This window comes from Mollisia scopiformis, assembly GCF_001500285.1.
Source record: "Mollisia scopiformis unplaced genomic scaffold LY89scaffold_3, whole genome shotgun sequence".
Classification (NCBI taxonomy): Eukaryota; Fungi; Ascomycota; class Leotiomycetes; order Helotiales; family Mollisiaceae; genus Mollisia; species Mollisia scopiformis.
The window spans coordinates 494,133-515,446 of NW_017263583.1; the positions used below are offsets into that span (position 1 = coordinate 494,133).

Here is a 21,314-nt window from a genome sequence, read left to right on the forward strand (position 1 = left end):
CGACCGAGTCGTTTCGACTGCAAGCAGTTAAGGGAATCGCATCTGAGGGTGGTACCCACCCATTATAGGTATTTGTGGCCCAACAGGGCTTGGCAATCGATGAAATAGGCCGAGAAGCCTTCGTCCTACAGCCGTCTCTAGCTCAGTGCCATCCCGAGCGATTTTGACCTCCCGGTTCGAATTCCAAGGGTTTCGTAGACCCCTCGTCCTGTAAAAGGGAAGCCGAGTCGTAGAAACCCACTCGACTTGAAATGGCTTGCCCCAAGCTTTCCTTGCGGTGGATTCTGCGTCTTGATCGCTTCGATTGCTATGCGTCTCGTCCTCATCCTCCGACCCATCCCCGTCATCTCGTTCTACTTCCCAAAATATGGTACCTCTGGCGGAATCATCAATAATTCTTCCTTTGGGGGCAAATTCTGTAGCAGGAGTTGGTATTGCCTTGGGTAGTTCGGGATCCTCGACAGTATGAGCTTTCGGCGCAAATTCGATCGCAGCGGCCGGATCATCATTGATTGGCGATGTCATCTTCGCGTATCCGAAATATTCGCCAGATTTGTTGGCAGAGAAAACGAGATACACATTATCCGCAGACTATTATTGTTAGTTCGATTTTTGCTTCTGCAACATCTTCGAAAAGCCCACCTTATACGCCTTATTCAAGATTTCTTCGTTATGAGACTGAGTAGCCCAGATTCCATTTCGAACACTCAACTCTAGATCTTCAACAGTAAGACTTTTGACGACGAAGAATTTGTCTTTTGGCTGGGCGACATCATCTGCGGTTGCGATTCCGCTCACTTCTGCTTCTGCTTCAGCCGCATCTTTAGATTTAGTGTCGGTCTCTGGCGAAGGCGTCCTTGCAACAGGTGGATTTGCAGGAGGTGCAAGTGCTGCTGGGCCGGTTGGAGTCGCTGCGCTAACACCTGCACCAGAGCTTCGTCGCAATCGACTAACTAGTCTCACAGTCTGAAACCTAGAGTCGTGGATTTTGGCTTGAGCAGCTGCGCAGCTCTCCTCGTCTTTGAAGTTTGCGAAAGCGCAATTACTCTTCGATATTAGGAATAGTGACTCGAGTCCCAGGGTCTCCTTGCAAACATGAAGAACCAAGCTCATCAAGTCAGTGTGTGGAGGGAGATTTCCTATCCAAATCGCATGGCCTAGAATGTAGCGATCAGTTGCTGGGAGAAGGCACCAGAGAGTCTATATCTACGTACCACTCTGACGAGGTTTTCGAGGAGGACCTCGAACCACTGAAGACTGACCGCCACTGGAAGCTATGTTTTCCGTCAGCGTATTTTTCTCAAGGGAAGATAAGATGCTAGCCAGCAATACTTTACTTGCCACCAACTTACCAATGCTGGAAGACCTGCCAGGACCGGTACCTGCAGGATGTCCTTCGAGGTATTCAGTCCCACGGAACTGATTAGGGAGTCGATTTTCTGCACCATATCCTCTTCCAAGGCCATATTGTCCAGTTGAAGGAGTACTCATAAACATCGGATTGGGTGCACCATACTGGTTTGGTTGTACAAAATAGGGTCCTCCTGCTTGCTGAGGTTGACCCATAAAAATCTGCCCTTGATAGAATTGGTTTCCCAGTCCAGAAGCAGTTCCAGTATTCGTTGGTGATTGATTATGGCTTTGCGCATACATTCCTTGATATTGAGGTTGATACTGAATGTTGTATGGCATTGCAGACGGAGAAGTCATCCCCGCTGGCGCAGTGTACTGTGTGCTTTGCGGGTGATATTGAAGAGAAGATGTCGCATGACTTCCAGCGTACCTTTGAGAGGGCATACTTCCGTAACCTTGAAAAACTTCTGGAAGAGCAGAACCAAGAGATGTCATACCAAATGAGTCTTGTCGTCCAGGTGAGGAATTCTGCTGTTGAGGGAACTGCGGGACGGGCGCAAAACTTCCTTGAGGCAGATTAGGTTGCGAGGACCCATGATAAGCCCTCCTTGGGTCGTTACCCTCATAAGATACTGGAGTTGCAAGCTGGGGAACATTCGGTCGCGAACTCTGTGAGCTGTTCGGCAAGTCGCCGGCCGGCTGCGATCTGGCAGGTGGATCTGTCATGAAGCCTTCGTAAATTGTTGGGAGCGGGCCCCAAACCTGTATCCAGACAAATGGCATGTTAGTACAATCAAGTGAGTTGTCGAAGGAAAGGTCTTCTCGGAACCCATTGCTGGAGAACATAAGAGATAATGCAACAACAGGCGAAGAGGTTGAGTCTTTAGCCTCCCATTGGATTAAAGAACATAGTAAAGTAGAAGGGATGTGGTACCTTTGCCTGCTCCTTCTTGTCCCTTAAGAATGAGGTTGAATCTGTTCAGATATGTGATAGTCTTCCTATCTGAGGTGGCGAGCTTTTCTCGGAATATCGAGAATCCGTGAGAGCCAAAATAACTTATATGGATCAATGAATGAATAGAAGAATAGCTGTTTGTGGGGGAGGCGCAGAGCAAGGCTATGGCTCGGGAGAGTGAGAATGCCAAACGGTTTAGAGTTGTCCAATGTAGAGAGAGGAGAGGTCGTGTGCAGCTACAATGGTTATAATGATCAGCGTCCAATAATGGCAAGACGTCTTTTCTTTCGACCAAAGTGTTGAAGAGCGACCCGAAGGAATCGGAAGGGGGAAGTATTCCGGAGCTTTTCCAGAGCTCTGATTAGGAGTTCCCGTCTGTCAGTGCCTCACTTGCCTCTGGTCAAAAGGGTTATGCTTCTGATGATTGGACACTCACCAGCAGGCGGGAGATAGAACAATGTACGGACCTGGATCTCACGAGCCACCACCACGAGCAGCAGCAGCTTGCAGATCAGGGCTGACGTCTTTTTGATTGTATAAAAAGAAAAGAGCTAGACAAGGTTAGGAGATGGCCGAGTCGACTGGTCGAGAAGGTGCAGAGGAGAGCAGACGACGGTTTATAGAAGACGTTCTGTGGAATTCTTCTCGGCAGGCGCGAATAGAGAGGAAAGGATCAACAGGGACATGCCGAATGACCAAACAGTGAATGACGAAGCCCTAAAAGTGATATGCATCCAGGGATTTATTTCTGTGTGGCATATCAGAGGTTGACAGCTACACCCGACGGAAGAATGATAGGAAAGTTATTTTCCCCCAAGTGCAAAAAAAGGTTGACTTTAGGAGGGCTAGCTCGGACGAAGCAGCCAGGGACCTTAGTGTACCTAGGTAGTTTAGGGGCCCAGTTAGTATGCCCACCAGGCGAACCCAATTTTTTCTTTCGGATTTCAGGAAGCAGCTTCAGTAGCACCGCACTGCACCGCACCGCACCGCACAACAGCAGTGGGTACAGTAGGCAGTGGAGAGCAGCAGGGCGACGCCGAGGGACTGGGCCCAGGCGAGACAAGTGCAAGGACAGTGCCTCGACTGACGTGCTGGAGAGCATGGCGCGCCATAACAAGGCCATGGCCTGGCATGGCATTCTCCATACCGCATGGCGAATGCGGGCGGGTCAGGATGGAAACGTCGGCACCGTGGCTGCTTTTAGCGGGGGGGGATCAGGATGGGAATTTCAGAAATTCGATTTGGCTGGGACGGCTAGACAGGGAAAGCCCAGGGACGTTGCGCTCTGATCAGGCCTTCGTTCGCTACTATCGCGGGGGCTCTAAGGCTAGTGGCACCACAGCATTCAGGGGTGCAAGTCGGTCGGGTGGCAGTGCGCTTCGGTTGGTCGTGGGTTCTGGGTCCTTGATTCCAGGCTCCAATTTTCCCTCATACAATTATTATTACTGTCGTCGAACATTGAGGGCAACGAGCAGTTCGGACAGGGTGTGAGCAAGCGGTGGTGGCAAAACATCAATCAGTTCCCCAACCCACTTACTCACTCGACAGGACTCCCGTAGGTTCCACAGCTGGACCCCCTATTCCCCATCACAGGAGGGCCCCATGCAAGCGTGCGAACGTTCTGGATGTGGCCGTGGTTGTTATTCGGCTGTCGTCTACCCCAGCAACTGTGGCGTTGCCTTCAACTTCGAGATGGCAACGTCCGTACATCACAGTTCTGCCACCCAATCCCCTCTGCTTTTGGACATTCTGTCTTTCCCAGTGCGGCTGCGGACCTAATCGAGCACGCAAATTTGATACTAGTACCGCCTAAAGATGATAGAACATAAACATCTTTCGCACTCGGTCTGGTCTTCTGACTCAGACGTAATATGGCTTTTCCCCATCATGTGTCACGAAGCTGCGCTACTACGTTTGCGTTGGACTTTGCTTGGTTTTTGTTCAATGCTTGTCCATTCTACTAATTTCCTTGCTTGCATCTAATCAGACAAGCATACTTTGGAGAATGAAAATTACTTTGAGATTAACATCAGGGCTGATGTTACATATGTCTCTGCAGATTGGACGAACTTCGTACCTGTACCTGGGCCGAAGCCGCAAGTGTTCCCATATCAAGACATTTTTGGAGCCCTTGCAACGATTAGTATAGTGAAGCTTGCCTGTAAATGGTGATGGTGGCAGAATTTGCACTGATTAACAGTATGGTTCATTTCGTAGACCGAAGAATGAGTTGCAATACATCTCCGGAAAACTGGAATACCTCATATCACTCTGCCACATCAAACTCTTGCTGAATGATGATATGGACGAACTTGTTTCAGCAAAAACATTCATCATCTGTTGATCTTATCGACATCTGCTTCACTTTGCTTCTCGCGTATGACATCACCGCTGAAATGATATCCGCTGTTCCGCTTAATAATCAGCCTCCGGTTCATGTGGCGTCCCCATTGTGCGCATCGATCCGTTTCCTGGGTTCATATGATTGCCTCAAAGCTGTAAACCGTCAGATAGCTTACCTTGTTCTAAATGACGAACATGTTCGCTTCTCTCGAAAGCTTGTGACTTCATGTGGCTTGATCAGTATCTTCTCGATTGTTTTGGTGCAACAAAACGGAGGACGTTAGTTTAGCCACATTGACGTTGAACAGTTTGAACTTCGAGGCTTAAACAGTGTGGCGAATCGGTACGATTAACATTCGCAAGACAAATTCCTCAGTCATCGCTCGAGATATTATGCACCGGAGATTTTGCACATCCTGGATGCCAATCTTCCAGAAAGGACAACTGGACAGTTGTCCAAGAAATCAGGGTCCAAGGCGTTCCGGAAACAGTCGTCCGCGCAGGGATATCTATATCCAGTCTCGGCTCAGTCACCAGCCTCATGTGGCGAATTCTAAATCCACAACGGTAGCGCACTTTCTCACGATTGTACGATTAAAACTAGATAGATTGACCGGTGGGCCTTTTCCCTCAAGCTTAGGAGATAATGCTACTCGAGCTCGAGCATCAGACAGCATGTCAGACGATGATTCCACTAAGAGGTTTGCGACGAGAAGCGAAGATCGCAGCGTCCACCCTCTCCTGCCCCTACTACTTACCTAGGTACTCAACAGGATGAGGTATCTTGCGAAGGACAGCATCAGCATGAGCGTCCACAGTCACCTTGGGAGGGAAAAGTTTAACGCCACAATGGCTGTGCTGTTGAGGATCACCACTCGTTCAGCCCTATCGAGGATAGATCATCAAGAGCTTCACTGGGTCAAACGTGACCAACGCGTACTCCGAGCAAAGCCTTTTTCTGCAGGCAGCTATTATTGCGTGTTCCGTGTCACCTGTGAGTTTATTGGGGACCCGGCCATGTCTGATCCGATGCAGTCCTTCCCTTTACAATGGGGAGCAGACAACGAAAATGTTCGCCACCGGGCGCCGCTTTTACAACTGCACTTCGTATCATAGAGGACATAATCTGCCACCCTAACATTCACATGTTCATGTGCTTTTCGTTCGCTGCGAAGAATCGCAACTTGTACGATTGGTCAACGGCACTGCCATGTTTTTCGCTTCCAGTAGTGTCCAGGAAAACCAAGCCAGGCCCGTGGACATTCAGCTGTGGCTACGTCTGGTAGCGAGTTCTTTAGACTCTAAGAGAGAATGACACTGAAGGCATTTTGTTATAAATATTTTGTTAAGTACGATTGCTAATGTTCAGACTTCTTGTTCTCATTAAGTTCGTTGTCATGCCAAAGTATCTAAGCGTGAGAAAAGCCTCCACCATTCTGAGCCTAGATGCACCTGCATATCGATCCAACTAAGGTCCCTGCATATCACCAGTTCATTTGGTACGCATGGAGTTCTTCTGCATTCTATATCTTTCTCCATCTCATCGAAAATATCTGTCAGGGTGCAGAAGTTCTTCTTTGGCAACAAGTTATGGCCAACTGTAGCCAGAATGAAGAGCACTTTGTCATGGCTCTCATTATGTGCCTTTCGGTGTAAATTGTATGAAATTCAACTTATATAATATCTCAATTTGCATGATCTTACCGGAGATAGAATTATAGTCTTAATGAGTTTTCCTGTCTATGCGCTTGAAAATTCTCCTTGAAGAAACTTGAAGCCTGCCTCACCTGCCTGTGCATGAAAATGCTCTCTTTCTTACTTTTGATAGTGCTCATGCAGACTTGGGAAAATGAAGCATCCAGCCCGGAAAAACGAAGGATCGGTTTGGATGTCAGGTAACGGAGTACTGATAGCTCCAGCTCACTAATGCACATATATATGTCCTTTGAGAACAAAGGTCTAGATTCCTGCTGCAATGCAAACATCACGCACTCTCTGCCTGATCTCTACATTGAGAGATCCGCGTGGGTGGTCTCAGGCTGAGGACTCTTTGAAAGAAGCACGAACCCGGGTATCTCAATTGAGCCCAATATCGACGCTTGCGAAAGCGACATCCAATCCTTCACGTTATGCATTCAATGCAATGACAGCTACACATTGTGCTGGCTCCACATGATCTGATCAGCAGGTTCTTGATTAGATATGATAAAAACACTCCAATGCCAGGCCTTCGATGTACCAGGCTTCGCAGATATACGATACTCGAAGGGTCTCTTTACACGAAGAACTGCTTCCGATGCCATGCTCGCACTCTGTACTGCGATCCCAGAAATTCCGGTTCGCATCTCCAGGCACGTCCAGCAACGCTCATAACACCTGCATTGTATCACTCGTGTAAAGAAGCAGTATTCTTTCTTTCTCACATTTCCTTCCACGAATTTACATTTACGTCTTTCCTCAGTCAATATTCAAGGTCGAAGCTGCCCCAATATGTTGCTCTCAGCTGTTGTGGACTGGAATGATCCACTAAAGTGGTGACTCGTCGAAGTACCTATCCGCTCGATGTTGATCTGCTACAGTTCTGGAGGCCGCCACCCCAATGAGGATTAGAAGTCAGACATCGGTCCCGCTACCGGAATGTCCCAGCTGTAATGCATATGCTCTCTGATCTGAGAGGACGAGGACAAGCTTTGGCAGGAAGACGAGGCTTCGTGGCGGGTGCAGCCGAAATGCTGGCGCTGTGAACAGACCCGCGAGCCTAGAACATTGACCCTGAACGCAAGACTCAGCTGTCTTTCTCTCGGTAGCCTTCCTGATTCGCTCTGTGGCCATTAATAATTTCACACTTACTGTCCAATGCCCTGAACACAGGATTCCAAAGCTTGCGGAGGTCCATCCCTGGCTATTGGATAAGATTGCCCTGAACATGCCGTTTCGAAAATGCCATTCTGGCGCCACCCATAATTGACACTTCGTAAGCGGAAGCCAAGGGACCAATACGATTTACGAACACGAGTGTATGGGCACATCTTAATGTGTCCTCCCAGGCATATCTTTGTGGCGAGTGATGGCCCATTGAGTTTGATGCGATGCTCTTCGCGGCGCAACTCATACCTGACCATCACTTGATCGCAACATCGCCAACTAGCCCCTAACCATCAACATGGTACGATCTCCTAATTATTCTATCGAAGGAGTCCTTTTCCTCAAACTACGATACAAAATCTAATGCCAAGGAGAGCATACACATAATCTTGACCAGCACCGACAGCCACAGACTGCTTCCATCCTTAAGCATCACTACGAGCCGCTCGTGCCACGGAAATGGTCCCCTAATCACGGATTTAACCCAAGTCACCCAAGTATGCATCCACCCATTTCCCCGTCCCCAGGGCCGACTGTTGCTGCGCTTCGACCTCATTGTGCTCTAGCCTGGCCCCAGAAAGTACCAACAACTCATACCACGTCCCTTTACTTGAATGTTCCTCCTCCGATGCATATACCATCGATCATTCAACATACTCGAGATCGCGAAGCTCCCGAAAAACAAAGAATCGAAGATTGATTTTCCCTCCAAAATCCCCGAGGAGAAAAAAACTCGCCACCGCCGCGCTGTGCTCCAGACCGCAGGGAGTCAAGCTACAAGGGTGTTCAACAGCCATGACGTTAAGCGAGTATTCAGACGAAATCGAGATCGAGATCGAGATCCATGTACGTATTACTCCGTCTCCACGACGCGTCCTATTCTCATTTGACGATGATTATCGATGCTAATGTACCAATTTAGATTTATTTCGTCCGAGCGGGACGTCACGTGCCAGATTGTGAAGCGAAAGGGGTAGCCGGATGAATGAGCTGGGATTGGCTGAGCTTTGGTAGCCGATGTTGCGACATCTTGAAGCTCTAGAAAAGTTATCCCATGAGCAAGACCTGAAGAGATCAATTTTAAGTTGCATTTGCCTGTGAAAGGATACTCCCAGACCAAGGCCTATTTGACCCTTTTGAATTGCAGACATCTCTTTAAGCTTGTTGTAAAAGGATTCTGATGGTGACCATGGATATTATAGATACACATGGTGAAGGCAGGTACTTTGACCATTGGGCATGGCTGTGGACTCTGGCATATATCCAGATTCCTCCAGACACTTGCAAGGGGTAAAATTGTCTTGATAAATCCCCGAGGCGTCATGTATGCAAGAGTAGCAGGGTACAATGAGACGATTAGTGAAGATACCCCTTTTTTTCTTGACGAATGACGCCGCTGCCACAAATGTACAGTCTCGAGTGACAAGGTAGTCGGTGCGGACACGTTTATCGAGTTGCTATACCTCTCAATATGTCCCGGATCGCTAGTCTCGCTTGCTTCGAAAAAGGAGAAGAAGAGTTTGAATACATATCCCTGTCCTTGCAGAGGTCAACGAGAGATGCATGTCTTATTTCAATTGGTATTTTTTCGAACTGTATGAGCGTGCAATCGAAGGCCAATCATAGTCCTCAATTCATTCCTCTGCCTCTTGGCTCCTGACGACTGCGGTATTACAAATCCGAAAGGCGTAGGTACCTCGAGCTGCTTCTTCTGCAATACGTATGGGTCATCAAGAAGGGACCTAATCACATTGATATTCCACAAATAAAAGACCTCGTCTAAAAGCATGTTAATAATAGAAAACACCCACCCCACAATCAGGAACACTCAAGTCAATGATCCATCCATGGCTTATTGATTCCTGCTGTAAGGGTCTCAGACCAGTCACTGTTTACGACCAAGTTGGCGCAGTAGGCTTCCTTGGCGAAACTTTGGCTTCTCGTTGACGGTTGAGCTTCCTGGAGATTATCCAGATTGACAGCCACAAGATGCTGTGGAGCTTGCAAGCTGGCTTTCTTGGATTCGAATAGTGAGAGGGCTTAATGCCAAAGATTTCGCTCAAGCCGGCTGCTTCCTTCACAAGTGCATGGGTTCAGGCCAGGAGTTGATACGAACAAGCAACGACTTCTTGGACCGAAACCCAGGTATAAGAAAATATCACTGTGCAACCGTAAGAAATTCTGATCTCGAACTGAGACAAGTACAATGGTTGCATTTGCTGGTGGAAACCACTTGGTGAAATGCGAGGCAAGTCATATCTCAGGAGCCATCTGTGCTTTTCAAATTTCTAGTACAAATGATGGACCATTGGGAGATAATTCATCTTGAAGGTTCCAATGAACTAGGTGTGGAAATCCGGGTCAAGCAGTTCGCTCGCATTCGTCTCTATTGGTACAGTCATCCATCGAACTCAAGCACTCCTCCTCTAATCCTTCTTGAGCGGCTTGAATATCTCCTCAATACCATCCTTCGTGATAATCATCATCAGCAGGCCGTCACCAACCTCAATATGTCTCTCAACTGCGCTGTCGAAAGCATCCTTGACCAAGTCCTCGACCTCGTTTCTTGGCAGTGGGATCTTCTCTCTCTCTGCCAACGCATGACCCTCTCCAATGCCTGGCATATATTGGTTCTTGAAGTTGACTTGGTTATCCAAGAACGGCATAATCAAGCTCGCCGCCGCACCAGCCGCTCTGCACTGCTCACGCTCGTAGCTGCCAACTGGATCATACGAGTACACCGCACCCTTGCCATCTTCATCCAGACCGCCTAGAATTGCCGTGACGTAGTATGGGAAGAAACGCTTGCCGTACAGGATGGTTGATAATCGCTGCGCACATGCCTTGACACTCATGGGCTTGCCGTGTTGGTATCTGTACATCTTGACGATAGCATCCAGGCGCTCCTTCAATGCGTGTCCATCTGCAGCAAACCCTACGACAGATAATACTAGTGTAGCGTCATCTTGTGAATCTGTAGTTCCGCCGATCTTGAAGACTTTAGGAGCATAGCGGGTGTTGATGTTGTAGCCGGACGTTGATCGAGTATCGCCTGCAATGATGGTGAAGTCGTTGCCCGAGATCGCGAGAGTTGAGCCGCCGTTATCAGTGTATCTTGAAATGAGTCAGTGAACGTTTCTTTAAAGCTCTAGGAGTTCTACGTACGGGTAGAAGCCGTGCTGCTTGTTACCAGAAGCCGTCGTTGGAGCTTGGTTGAAGGAGTAATTTGGGCCGTTCATCAGCGGATTTTGACTGAACATTGCAGCCATATTTTCTTCAGGTCTAGGAAGAACTGATGGTGTGCGAGTAGAGGTGGAAAGGTAGCTTGCAGAATTTCGGAGTTGGGTTGTCGTTTCCACTCACGAAGTTAGAAGTTCACGCGTCTCGCTGCAGCCTCAACTCGGATCTTAGCGCGACAGGGGTAGCTTGCTTCTCCGAAACCCTGGTGAAGGATACTGGGAGAACGCGAATCTCAAATTCTCGGAGACAGCTATGGATAAGTAAGATTATGTTCGAATCCTTCGATTGATCGCTGCTGATATTGCTCAAGTTTATCTAGAAACATCCGCCGGAAGGCACTTCAAAAGATCGCAGCGCTCTCTGCGACGTCATCAGCAACAACCTTTGATGGCTCAGACCTGGACCGACTTTCGAGAGGCTGCCCGAATTATGGCAATACATATGGCAAATCGAACGGATATACCTCTGCAAGCACGGCGTCGGCGCGGCGATCGCCCATGGTATGGGACATGATATACTCCTGTTAAGAGAGAGAGGCTGATTAGGAGTTTAGAACATTAAGGAGTTTGAGGTGCTCTTAGCCCTTTGCAAAGCTGCACCGCTGCTCCAGGAAGCCAGCAGTGCGAGTAAATTGGCTGAGCAGCTTTCTCCATACATGCTGGAAGCTCATGAACAGCCTTTCGTACCATCTCCATTCTTCCGCGAAATCGAACCCCGCCCAATCGAAGCTCTGGCTTATAACCTCACTACGGCTCTGCTGTCGCTGGGTATAAGCCATGAGTTTCTTAGAGAATCGGTCTCAGAAAAACTCTGGGCATATCTTGATAATTGTTTGGATGCGGCAGAGGCAGCATCCTCGTCCCAAGGAGTGAACTTTGAAGGCACCGCAAGCGAATTGGAGGAAGCTCTTCGTCTTGCAACAATCACTATATCAATATTAGGCTTCCTCGATGCGGCTGCAACATATGCCAACTTTTGGAGTGCGCCGGAAAGACTAGGTTTGATCGAACGAATCCAGGCAATCTTATCCGAGGGATACTTAGTGGCAGTTGAAACTGCTTTCTCAACCATTCGGAACTCGCATCTTCAAAACAACCACCTGAAAGAATGGAAGCGATATGTACGCCTTTACTCAGCCATTGGCCGTCCTCTTGGGGCTATGTTACTCCAGAGAAGCTTCATGTGGCTGTTGGTTGCAGGCTCGTCGCTCTTAGTTGCTGATATTGAGGTGCTGAGGGGTAGTGATATCTTGGACTTGCATATGTCTGGGGCCGGTTTGTCAAGGCCTGGATCACCTCGAACTGGAGAAGTAGACTTTGCCACTCTTGAGACCATGGCTGATATTGCGGCTGACGAAATGAGTCTTCTTGAAGACGGGGCGGACTATCTTCGCCTTGGATCCGCTTGGCAACAACGGCTGGCCTTTTCCGTCAAAGCTGGCGCACTTACAAGTTATCTGAATTGTGCTATGCTCAACGAGGATGCAGCTGATTCTGATACTTTGATGTCCTGGCTAGAGGACGCTCTCGCAGACTCCGTGCAAATGGCTGATGAGACACTTGCTAGTGTTGTGCTCAGGTCCATGGCTGTGATATGCAAACTATCACCAAGTTTTGCTCCGAACGTCAGCCGGCTATTACCACGCTTCATCGTGCAAGGTGGCTCTCGAGGGCAGACCATTTCAGTGGCCTCAAATTCCTTAGCATTTGTGTTGCAAATACTATCGCAGGATGCAATTATCACTACCTTGTATACCCTTGGAAATGTTCTTAGCTCTGGATCGGAACGAGCTCTTGGAGTAAATAATGAATTAGCTCTTGATGGCAGCACTAACTCTAAGTTTTACGACGGCAAGCAGTCCACTGGTAGCTCAATATCACTGACCATCAGTGGCGAAGAAGAGACATCCGTGGTATATGGAAACGTGGTTCTGGCCATCTGTGGCATTGCAACTGCTTGTAATGACCCAAAGATCACAGCTTTAGCGCAGTCGATGCTACTTCAAAAGATCGACAAAGTTAGTCGAACGATAGATGCTCGCATCGTCGCTGAAGCAACAAGGCTTGCTCTAAGTGGAGGTGCTGTCGAATTCCGCTCTCTGTTGAAGCTTTATTCCAGGATCTGCCATGAGGGCGTGGTGCATAACAACGAGGCATTGTTACTTGCAGTGAGTGCAGTCTTGACTTAGTACGAGGTCTCACGGATTAACAAATTCAGGTTCTGAGAGGCCGCGATTTCCTTTCCTCAAGCCTCGGTAAAGAATCACCACTGTATGAGATCTATTTCGAACATCTTCTCGAGTCAATTATCAGCCTAGGAGATGTACATCAAGCACAAAATACACGAGAAGCTGATGTCGAAGTTGCAGCCAAGGAAATTGGACAACTACTGCAACCACTTGCAGTCCTGATGTCGAGTAATGATCTTGCTTCCGAGCCAGAAATTAGTGAAGACACACAATCCCTCATCCGTGATGCCTGGTTTAACATGGTTGTCCATGGTTTTTGCACTAATACCGACCGTGGAAAGCAATTCCTGAACGAGATGCGCCTTATCGCTATACATTCGACCCCATTGGTAGCGGAACAACGTGGAGAACAAGTAGAGAGCGACATCGAACTGAACACCGTCCTTCGTCGTGGCATGAGTTCTGACCACGAAGCTACCCAGAAGAAGCGACTTACTGCCCTATTGCCCTCAAGAGCGTCAGAAATCAGAGGCTTGAGCTATCGAAAAGTCATATTCTTGCATGCAGCATACCTGGTCGAAACCTTACGAGCGGATTCAGGGGACTGCACCAAAGCTCTGACGTATTTCTTGGAACCTAGTATGCGGAGAGGAGACATGAGCAGCTGCATGGAGTCTGTTATGAACGCCGTTATGGATACCTATCTACGAAAGACTTTGGTAGGAGCGAACCGCACATTTACAGCCCCTTATGTTGCGAAGCAACTCGCGGTGATTTTTAGTGGATGCTGCTACCGTATCGAGAGGGTTCAGCAAGCAGCTGTTACTTGCGCTGAAAGGATAATTCGTGATATCCCGTCTGCACTATGTCAAAAGTCGTCGCTCTTTGCATTACTTGAACTCCTCACACTGATGTGGAGTAGTTGTCTTGAAGCGGAGACTGATGAGTATGAATGGAAATCATCCTTTGTGTCTAGCAGAGGTGGGGTCGCCATCGAGTTATCTGACGATTTCGAGCTTCGCCGTCGTACGCTTAATAGCTTGTATAGACGAGCTAAAGCCTGGGTGACTTCTGTCATCAACATAGCTCCACTAGACGTCAAAGGTCTTCTCCAGACATATCTTTCGGATTATGATGACGATGGTGCTTATGGACATATCTCTCTTGGTCGATCGTTTGCGTCGGAAATGGGAGCCTTCATCCCAAGCACTGATCAGAGACTTGGAGCTATTGATCGCCACGGAGACTGCAATATCAACACAGCATCGGACTTCGTGGCTCAGTATACAACTCGGCAAGAGTATCGATACGCTGAGGCCCTCCCTGACCACGATGCAGAATGGCTGCAATTCATGCACCTTGATAATGGACGCCAATCTGTTGCCTCTAAGGGGGAAAAAGACTTCGAAGACGCGATCACAGTCTTAACACACCTTCAAGCCCGTACTTCTCAGCATAAGTATATACCTATTGGTGAGCTCCGAGATATTCTAAGACGAGCAGCGGCTCTTCTCTGTCGAACCAAGAACGACGAGTGTGCAATAGTCCATTATCTTGTTGCGATTCCATTCTCCATCTTCACAAAGCAGTCTATCAAGCTAGGTATCTCTCTCTGGCTTGGCGTCATCAACGAGAATCCAAGAATGGAGCCTCGTATCCTAGTCGAGGTGGCACAGCAATGGGAATCCACAGTTCATAGGAGACTCGGCATCTTCAACAACAAATTCTTGTGAGTTCTATTTTAGTTGTCTTGCCCGCAAATGCTGACGTACCTAGGCACCCTGATCCTTTCTATATCAAGGAGGAGTTCGCACCAAGTGACAGAGCTGTGTTGTCAAAACGACAACAGGTAGCACATAATTTACTTGCACCACACTCACGTCTCTTGCAATTCCTGAGCAGCCATTTCAACGCTACTCGACTTGGCAGCCCAAACACAGAGAAAGTGTTTCTAAGATTACTAAACGTCACTCTTAATGGGCTCAAACACGCTACTGGTCACCCTCTCGCTCGAGAGATCAGATTTCAGATCATCTTGTTTGCCTTGAAAGTGCTCAGGCACAGCATCGGGCTAAGCTTCAGTGCAAGATGCTTTCTGAAGGATCGAATTCTATCAGCAGCCCTCAGCTGGTTCTCTTTTGCACCATGCTGGTCCTTTGGAGGAAATCGACTGCAACTGAAAGCTGAAACACGTTTACTAACAGACGTGGCCGGTGCCTTGAAGAACGTTCAAATGATAGGAGAAAAGCAGACTAGCCTCATAAAATCACTGCAGGCAAAAGAAGCACTCCTCCAGGCGCTGATAGAGAGCGAGCAAGTGAGATTGTCAGTATGGCTTTATCCGTTGAGTGAGCCCAGGGATATGTACAGTCCAGCTACAGGCTCAAAAGGTCCTGCTGAGGTATGTAGCCCCCACTATTGTTTTTGCTTTTATCTGATCGGCCCAGGCTACCATACTCGGTCTCGTAAGGACTGCCTGGACTGAAAGTCCCTCATTAGCCATACAATTGATCTCGAGATTTTCGTCCCCGAGACTTCACAAGGAAATCCGATGGCTTTTGCTCAACTTTCCCGACAAAGCCCTTGCTGAATCTGAAGCATTACCGGTATTACTTGGAGAAGCGCTGCCAAATGATGTGTCCTTTCAATTGAAGGTTAGTTCAACTTTCAAGATGTGGTGCTAGCGTTAATTTCCACAGTATCTTCTTTATTGGGCTCCGGTCAATCCAATCACTGCCGTCACTTACTTCTTACCCGCCTATCGAAACCATCCCTTCATGTTACAATATGCTATGCGGGCTTTGGAAAGCCATGCAGTAGACGTTACGTTCTTTTACGTCCCGCAGATCGTGCAGACCTTACGTTATGACGCCCTAGGCTATGTGGAAAGATATATTGTGGAGACAGCTAAATTCTCACAACTCTTTGCCCACCAGATTATATGGAATATGAAAGCCAATGCTTACAAGGATGATGCCTCTGCGATTGTAAGTGAGAACGCAGTGAACTTCAAACTGTGACTAACAACCTTAGCCTGATGCAATCAAACCAACACTTGATCATGTCACAGACAGAATGATCGAGTCATTCTCCGGAGTGGACAAAGCTTTTTACGAGCGAGAGTTCTCCTTTTTCGAGGAGGTCACAAGCATTTCTGGAAAGTTGAAGCCTTACATCAAACGACCCAAACCCGAAAAGAAGCAAAAGATCGAAGAAGAATTGCGAAAGATCAAAGTTGAAGTTGGTGTTTACTTGCCAAGTAATCCGGATGGAGTCGTCATTGGAATTGATCGTAAGTCCGGAAAGCCGCTTCAAAGTCATGCCAAAGCACCTTACATGGCCACCTTCCGAATCAAGAAGAACAAGGGTGAGATGGAGGGGACAGACGAAATGCTTGAAGAAACGAACCAGAACGCGGCAGTACCCCAGGAGAACACTATTGAAATATGGCAGTCGGCAATTTTCAAAGTGGGCGATGACTGCAGACAAGATGTTCTTGCCCTCCAGATGATCGCTGCATTCCGAGGCATATTCAACGACGTGGGCCTTGATGTCTATGTCTTTCCATATCGTGTCACAGCAACTGCTCCTGGCTGTGGTGTTATTGATGTCTTGCCTAACTCAATCTCCCGCGACATGCTTGGAAGAGAGGCGGTTAACGGGCTTTATGATTACTTCATTTCCAAGTACGGCAACGAAGACTCATTAAGATTTCAAGAAGCTCGAAGTAACTTCGTTAAGAGCATGGCAGCCTACTCTATCATCTCGTTCCTCTTGCAGTTCAAGGATCGACACAATGGCAATATCATGATCGATGGTGCTGGGCATATTCTCCACATCGACTTTGGATTCTGCTTTGACATTGCTCCTGGTGGAGTGAAATTTGAAAGAGCTCCGTTCAAGCTTACACAAGAAATGATGGCCGTCATGGGAGGTAGCACGGATCACCAAGCTTTCAAATGGTTTGAAGAGCTTTGCGTCAAGGCGTTCTTGGCATCTCGACCATATACAGAGAAGCTCTCACAACTTGTCTTACTTATGTTAGATTCGGGCTTGCCATGCTTCAAGCCCGAGACTCTTCAGCACTTCAAAGAGCGATTCGTTCTCGAGAAGAGTGAAAGGGAGGCAGCCGAGTTTGTCAAAGGCCTGATCAAGAGGAGCTATTCTAGCTACTCTACCGGTGTTTATGACGGCTTTCAAGCATTGACAAATGGTATTCCATACTAGATAAGTAAAGTCGAGAATAGGACGAACTCGGTATAGACCTGATCTAAGCTCTCAGACAATGAACTAATTCTAATTAATTGACTACCATGATATTACAAGCTCGCGTGCAACGGAAGATCTTACGATGTCAGAATTCAATTGACGTGATATATCGTGACGTTCATTAACACTCGATCGAATCTTGAGTGCGTACCTCTAACGAGGTCTCGTTGGCTCTGCGAACCTAATATATTGAAAGAGCTAGATAAATGTGAGTGGTTGTCGCTAAACGTCCGGATGAATAGTTCCTGCCGATTTCGCCACGGTTGACGTATGGCTAGAAATGCTTTGCATACCTAGGTAGAGCTCGGAGGAGTGACATTGCGGAAGTCAAGACAAAACAAGTGTCCAGTCAACTTCAGAGAGGAATGGCTACTTCTTTCAATCTAAACAGCAAAGCAGCCAGCGGCTTCAAGAACGCTGCCAATTACGATGCTCATAGACCCACTTACCCAGCGGAAGCTGTGGAGAAGCTTCTTACACATCTCGGAGTTGCAGATGACACCAATGCACAAGTTATCGACCTTGCTTGTGGAACTGGGAAGTTTACACAGCTCTTGGCTGCTAGGCCAGAGAATTTCGATATTCTGGCTGTCGAGCCACATGCTGAGATGAGGGAGGAGCTTGTCAAGAAGAATCTAGGTTCGAGGGTGAAGGTGTTAGATGGGCATGCCGCTTCTATGCCGGTTGAAGAAGGCTGGGGAGATGCTCTCGTTGCTGCACAGGTACCTATTATCTGTGACTTGAACGATAGGAAAGTATACTAATCACGTGCGTCAATCACAGGCATTCCACTGGTCAGTTATTACCAATCACACGCAGAATTAGGCTCATACTGGAAGGTTTGCTACGGAAGATTCATTGAAGGAGATTCACAGAGTTCTGAGACCAGGAGCTAAATTTGGGATGATTTGGAACCTCGAAGCTTGTTCGGCCGCCCTTCCTCGTTTGCCTATGCTGTAGCTGATATCACAGATAATTCCCCGAGAGAGTGGCCATCTGCAACAACTTGGGAGCAGAAGCTGAAAGAGATTGTTTTTAACCTCGAGGATGGTCACCCTCGATTCAGAAATATGAAATGGAAGGAAGTATTTGACAACCAGCAAGATACGACTCCACTTCAAACCCTCAAAGATACTTTTACACACAACTTCCCGACATTCTCACTTCCACTGGGAGAGGAGACTGTCCAGTGGACTGTCTATATGTCTGAAGAAGCTATATGGGGAAGATACACAACCCTGTCACAAGTTGCAAATCTATCTGAAGAGAAAAGAGAAGAGATTCGGAAGCAGGTCTTCACTGTGCTGAAAGAAGGAGACACAGAACGAAACGAGAATGGAGAGATAGCTTTGCATGGCGTTACGTATCTTTGTTGGACGTCTCGAATCTGAGTCTCCTTTCATTGGTAGTTTTCGTAATTTGCGACGCAATAGAACAGTACTGGCATCGTCCCCCTACTCTAAGCACCGCTCTTCCTCTTCTTCAGCATAAACTGTTGGTATACCCCAACGCCTGGAATGATGCACAAACGAGTCCTAGATTCCCACCAAGGTATGGTGTGTTTCCAGATCTGGGCGTCCACAATCAGTCCGCCGAGATGTACATGACATTATTGCCTCGCAGGAAAGCATCCCCGTAGCACCTCTTCTTCGCCCCATCGATATGTTCCTCGCATTTCTCGAGCGCCAGATTCATGTAGCCATCAACACTTTGCAATTCTCCTAAGCAATGGTTAATAAACGTCCACCAAGAGCTCCTTTAAACCAACCTTTGTAGATCACTCCGCTGTTCAGTTTTACAGTCACTGAGTTTCCGATGATTTGACTCAGGAATGCTGACGGGTCCTTACCCTCAGCTTGTGTGGTGTTGCCGTTCTCCATGGTGGTGAGGTGTTCTGTCGCCAAGGAAGACTGCGGGGTGGCTGGGCAACTTCTTTTGGGTAGCAGTCAGGAGAATGCTCGTCCTTCACAAGTAAATCAGAAGTGCCGTTGAATATCGGAGCGGATTAGGATTTATTCCCAAGGTGAATGGTTCAATGTTGTAGGTTCTGTCGGTACAATATAAACCTAGATCCAGGAAATCACTAGCGGCACATCTCACAGCCTTGCACTTAAATTCACGATTGCGTTCTACCCCACAAATTCAACCGCGTCGCATCCGTCTTGCACATTACTCCTGATCTTTCGCCATGGACGATCCATTTGAAGATGAGATGCCTCAGGCGGCTCCCCCGCCTCCAAAGAAAAGATCATTCTTTAGTTCAGCAGCAATAGCGAAAGTTGCTGCTCCTGCAGAACCTATGGATCTCTTCAGCCGTGCAAAAGAGTTACATCCGCAAATTTTGGCCGACGAGGAGCGCAAAAGGCAGAGAAGACTTATGAAGTTGGAACGCAAGAGATCCTCGACGAGTGCAGAGATTAGTGAAATCACACCACCTGAAGACAAGAGAAGACGGCTGTCTGCACAAGGAAAGGGTCACAACATTTACTCCTCAGACGAGTCTCCAAACCACGACGCCGAGAGTAGTTCCCGGACTCGCAGGTAAGACTGCTCACTTTACAATCTCTAGAGATTCAAGGGCTAAACTGCAGAACAGACAATCCTCACATTCATCACCTGGAAGTCGACGTTCACGGCAAGGCTCGGATACCCACCACGTTCAAGGCTCTCCGACTTCACTATCTGCTAGATATAACAAGGAGATCAATGCACGCAAACTACAGTCGCCGAAGTCTGCAGTATCCACGGGTTGCATTACACTCAGTGATAGCGAAGATGAGAGCCCAAAGAGAGCTGTATTACCTGTTCGAAGACAGCCCGTTAATCTGGACGACAGCGACGATGACGATCTTCCCCAACCTCCGAGGACTACAAAACCAATTGTTGTAGATGATGATCCACTTTCCGATGAAGAATATCCCGAGTTGGTGGCAGCAGCCAAGGAGCGAGCAAGACTGAAAGCAGAAGAGGCATCGAAATCCTTGAAGGTATTCGGAGAGCGAAACCATGCTCCCACACAAAGTAGGGTAGATGAACTGGATGACATTTTCGAAATAGGATCTGGCCCAGCCAATTTAGACCCTTCGGTCGAAATTTTTATTACTTCCATGATGGAAGGTACAACTCCACTCAGAGTTAAGAGGAAAATATCGCAGAAGCTAGAAGATGTCCGATTTGCATGGTGTGATCGACAAACCATAGATGGTGAACCTATGGGGCCCGGCTTCAGAGATATTGTGTTCCTCACCTGGAAGTCCATTCGTGTTTTCGACTACACAACATGTACCGGCCTTGGACTGAAGGTTGACGCCCTTGGAAATCTCGTTTCAAGTGGTAATGGAATGGACTCGGATGGCCGAATCCATCTGGAAGCCTGGACACCCGATGCATTCGATGTCTATCAAAAGAGACAAGCAGCTAAGAAACAGAAGGAGCTAGGTTTGACTGATGTCGACGAGATTGAAGAGCAGGCACAAGCAAAAGCAAACAAGACTAAGCTCATCTTCAAGTCCAAGGATTTACCGGATTACAAACTTATGGTCAAATCATCCACCCCGATCGAGAGAATGGTGGAAGCTTTCAGAGGAGCATACAATATACCTGACGAGAAGACAGTCACTTTATATTTCGACGGGGATAAATTGGAGCCTTCTGACACGGTTGGGGATACCGACTTGGGTGACATGGATACTGTTGAAGTTCATGTACGGTGATCCTTAGTATCTGGCTGAGTTGGCGTTCCTGGAGTGCATCGGTTTTTTTATAGAAAAATACCTCGGATCCGGAATGGATGTTATAAAATTGGAGAATGGCGTGGCTATTTGTTCTGATCCAGGAATGGAATAAAAAACTAGTAAATATAATTATTGGAACACATGGACTTCCGGGTCCTATTGTAGAAGATACATGAATTCAATACTGATGAAATTGATACCTTCAGACGATGATTGTACATAATACTCTTGTTAGTTACATTTCTAATGCATACTTTTCCCCGCAATCCTGCAACATTGATGGAATTATATACAGCGTGGGGTCCTTTACACATGTATGAGTATTTTAATTTCGTCTACTTCAGATGATTTGCTCTGATCCTTCTGC

At 47.6% G+C, this 21,314-nt stretch overlaps 6 protein-coding genes across 6 annotated transcripts; 3 read left to right on the top strand and 3 right to left on the bottom strand.

Annotated features, from left to right (window-relative positions):
* Window positions 1–27: 27 nt before the first annotated feature.
* LY89DRAFT_575586 (uncharacterized protein) lies at window positions 28–2,079 on the bottom strand (the record flags this gene model as incomplete). Its single annotated transcript, XM_018208793.1, has 4 exons — window positions 28–591; window positions 643–1,157; window positions 1,215–1,274; window positions 1,353–2,079. The coding sequence occupies 4 exons, from the start codon at window positions 2,077–2,079 to the stop codon at window positions 28–30; spliced, it is 1,866 nt and encodes a 621-aa protein (XP_018076763.1).
* A 7,863-nt stretch (window positions 2,080–9,942) lies between these two features.
* Window positions 9,943–10,785, bottom strand: LY89DRAFT_574721 (N-terminal nucleophile aminohydrolase; the record flags this gene model as incomplete). The annotated part of the gene is made up of 2 exons (XM_018208754.1): window positions 9,943–10,630; window positions 10,682–10,785. 2 exons carry the CDS (start codon window positions 10,783–10,785, stop codon window positions 9,943–9,945), a joined length of 792 nt encoding a protein of 263 aa, XP_018076764.1.
* Window positions 10,786–10,966: 181 nt separating this feature from the next.
* LY89DRAFT_777530 (phosphatidylinositol 4-kinase-like protein) lies at window positions 10,967–17,257 on the top strand. Its single transcript, XM_018222147.1, has 8 exons — window positions 10,967–11,016; window positions 11,067–11,256; window positions 11,310–12,923; window positions 12,974–14,673; window positions 14,721–15,345; window positions 15,392–15,598; window positions 15,644–15,931; window positions 15,978–17,257. Exons 1-8 carry the CDS (start codon window positions 11,009–11,011, stop codon window positions 17,169–17,171), a joined length of 5,826 nt encoding a protein of 1,941 aa, XP_018076765.1. The 5' UTR covers window positions 10,967–11,008; the 3' UTR covers window positions 17,172–17,257.
* Window positions 17,258–17,505: 248 nt separating this feature from the next.
* LY89DRAFT_636425 (methyltransferase) lies at window positions 17,506–18,668 on the top strand. Its single transcript, XM_018211488.1, has 4 exons — window positions 17,506–17,935; window positions 17,997–18,007; window positions 18,053–18,138; window positions 18,186–18,668. Exons 1-4 carry the CDS (start codon window positions 17,579–17,581, stop codon window positions 18,602–18,604), a joined length of 873 nt encoding a protein of 290 aa, XP_018076766.1. The 5' UTR covers window positions 17,506–17,578; the 3' UTR covers window positions 18,605–18,668.
* On the bottom strand, window positions 18,509–19,565 carry LY89DRAFT_680555 (U6 snRNA-associated Sm-like protein LSm6). Its single transcript, XM_018214099.1, has 2 exons — window positions 18,982–19,565; window positions 18,509–18,934 (listed from the first exon to the last, which is right to left on the bottom strand). The coding sequence occupies exons 1-2, from the start codon at window positions 19,091–19,093 to the stop codon at window positions 18,798–18,800; spliced, it is 249 nt and encodes an 82-aa protein (XP_018076767.1). The 5' UTR covers window positions 19,094–19,565; the 3' UTR covers window positions 18,509–18,797.
* On the top strand, window positions 19,336–21,145 carry LY89DRAFT_714220 (uncharacterized protein). Its single transcript, XM_018218112.1, has 2 exons — window positions 19,336–19,754; window positions 19,810–21,145. Exons 1-2 carry the CDS (start codon window positions 19,402–19,404, stop codon window positions 20,924–20,926), a joined length of 1,470 nt encoding a protein of 489 aa, XP_018076768.1. The 5' UTR covers window positions 19,336–19,401; the 3' UTR covers window positions 20,927–21,145.
* The last annotated feature ends 169 nt before the right edge of the window (window positions 21,146–21,314 follow it).

Excerpts from the sequence above, each read along its gene's own strand:
- LY89DRAFT_636425 (XM_018211488.1), top strand. The coding sequence starts at position 17,579 with ATGGCTACTTCTTTCAATCTAAACAGCAAAGCAGCCAGCGGCTTCAAG. Across the intron at positions 18,139-18,185 it reads GATTTGGAACCTCGAAGCTT|ATAATTCCCCGAGAGAGTGG; the intron begins GTTCGGCCGCCC and ends CTGATATCACAG.
- LY89DRAFT_777530 (XM_018222147.1), top strand. Across the intron at positions 11,257-11,309 it reads CGGCGCGGCGATCGCCCATG|AACATTAAGGAGTTTGAGGT; the intron begins GTATGGGACATG and ends TTAGGAGTTTAG. Across the intron at positions 12,924-12,973 it reads ACGAGGCATTGTTACTTGCA|GTTCTGAGAGGCCGCGATTT; the intron begins GTGAGTGCAGTC and ends TAACAAATTCAG.
- LY89DRAFT_680555 (XM_018214099.1), bottom strand. The coding sequence starts at position 19,093 with ATGGAGAACGGCAACACCACACAAGCTGAGGGTAAGGACCCGTCAGCA. Across the intron at positions 18,935-18,981 it reads CAGCGGAGTGATCTACAAAG|GAGAATTGCAAAGTGTTGAT; the intron begins GTTGGTTTAAAG and ends ACCATTGCTTAG.
- LY89DRAFT_714220 (XM_018218112.1), top strand. The coding sequence starts at position 19,402 with ATGGACGATCCATTTGAAGATGAGATGCCTCAGGCGGCTCCCCCGCCT. Across the intron at positions 19,755-19,809 it reads AGTAGTTCCCGGACTCGCAG|ACAATCCTCACATTCATCAC; the intron begins GTAAGACTGCTC and ends ACTGCAGAACAG.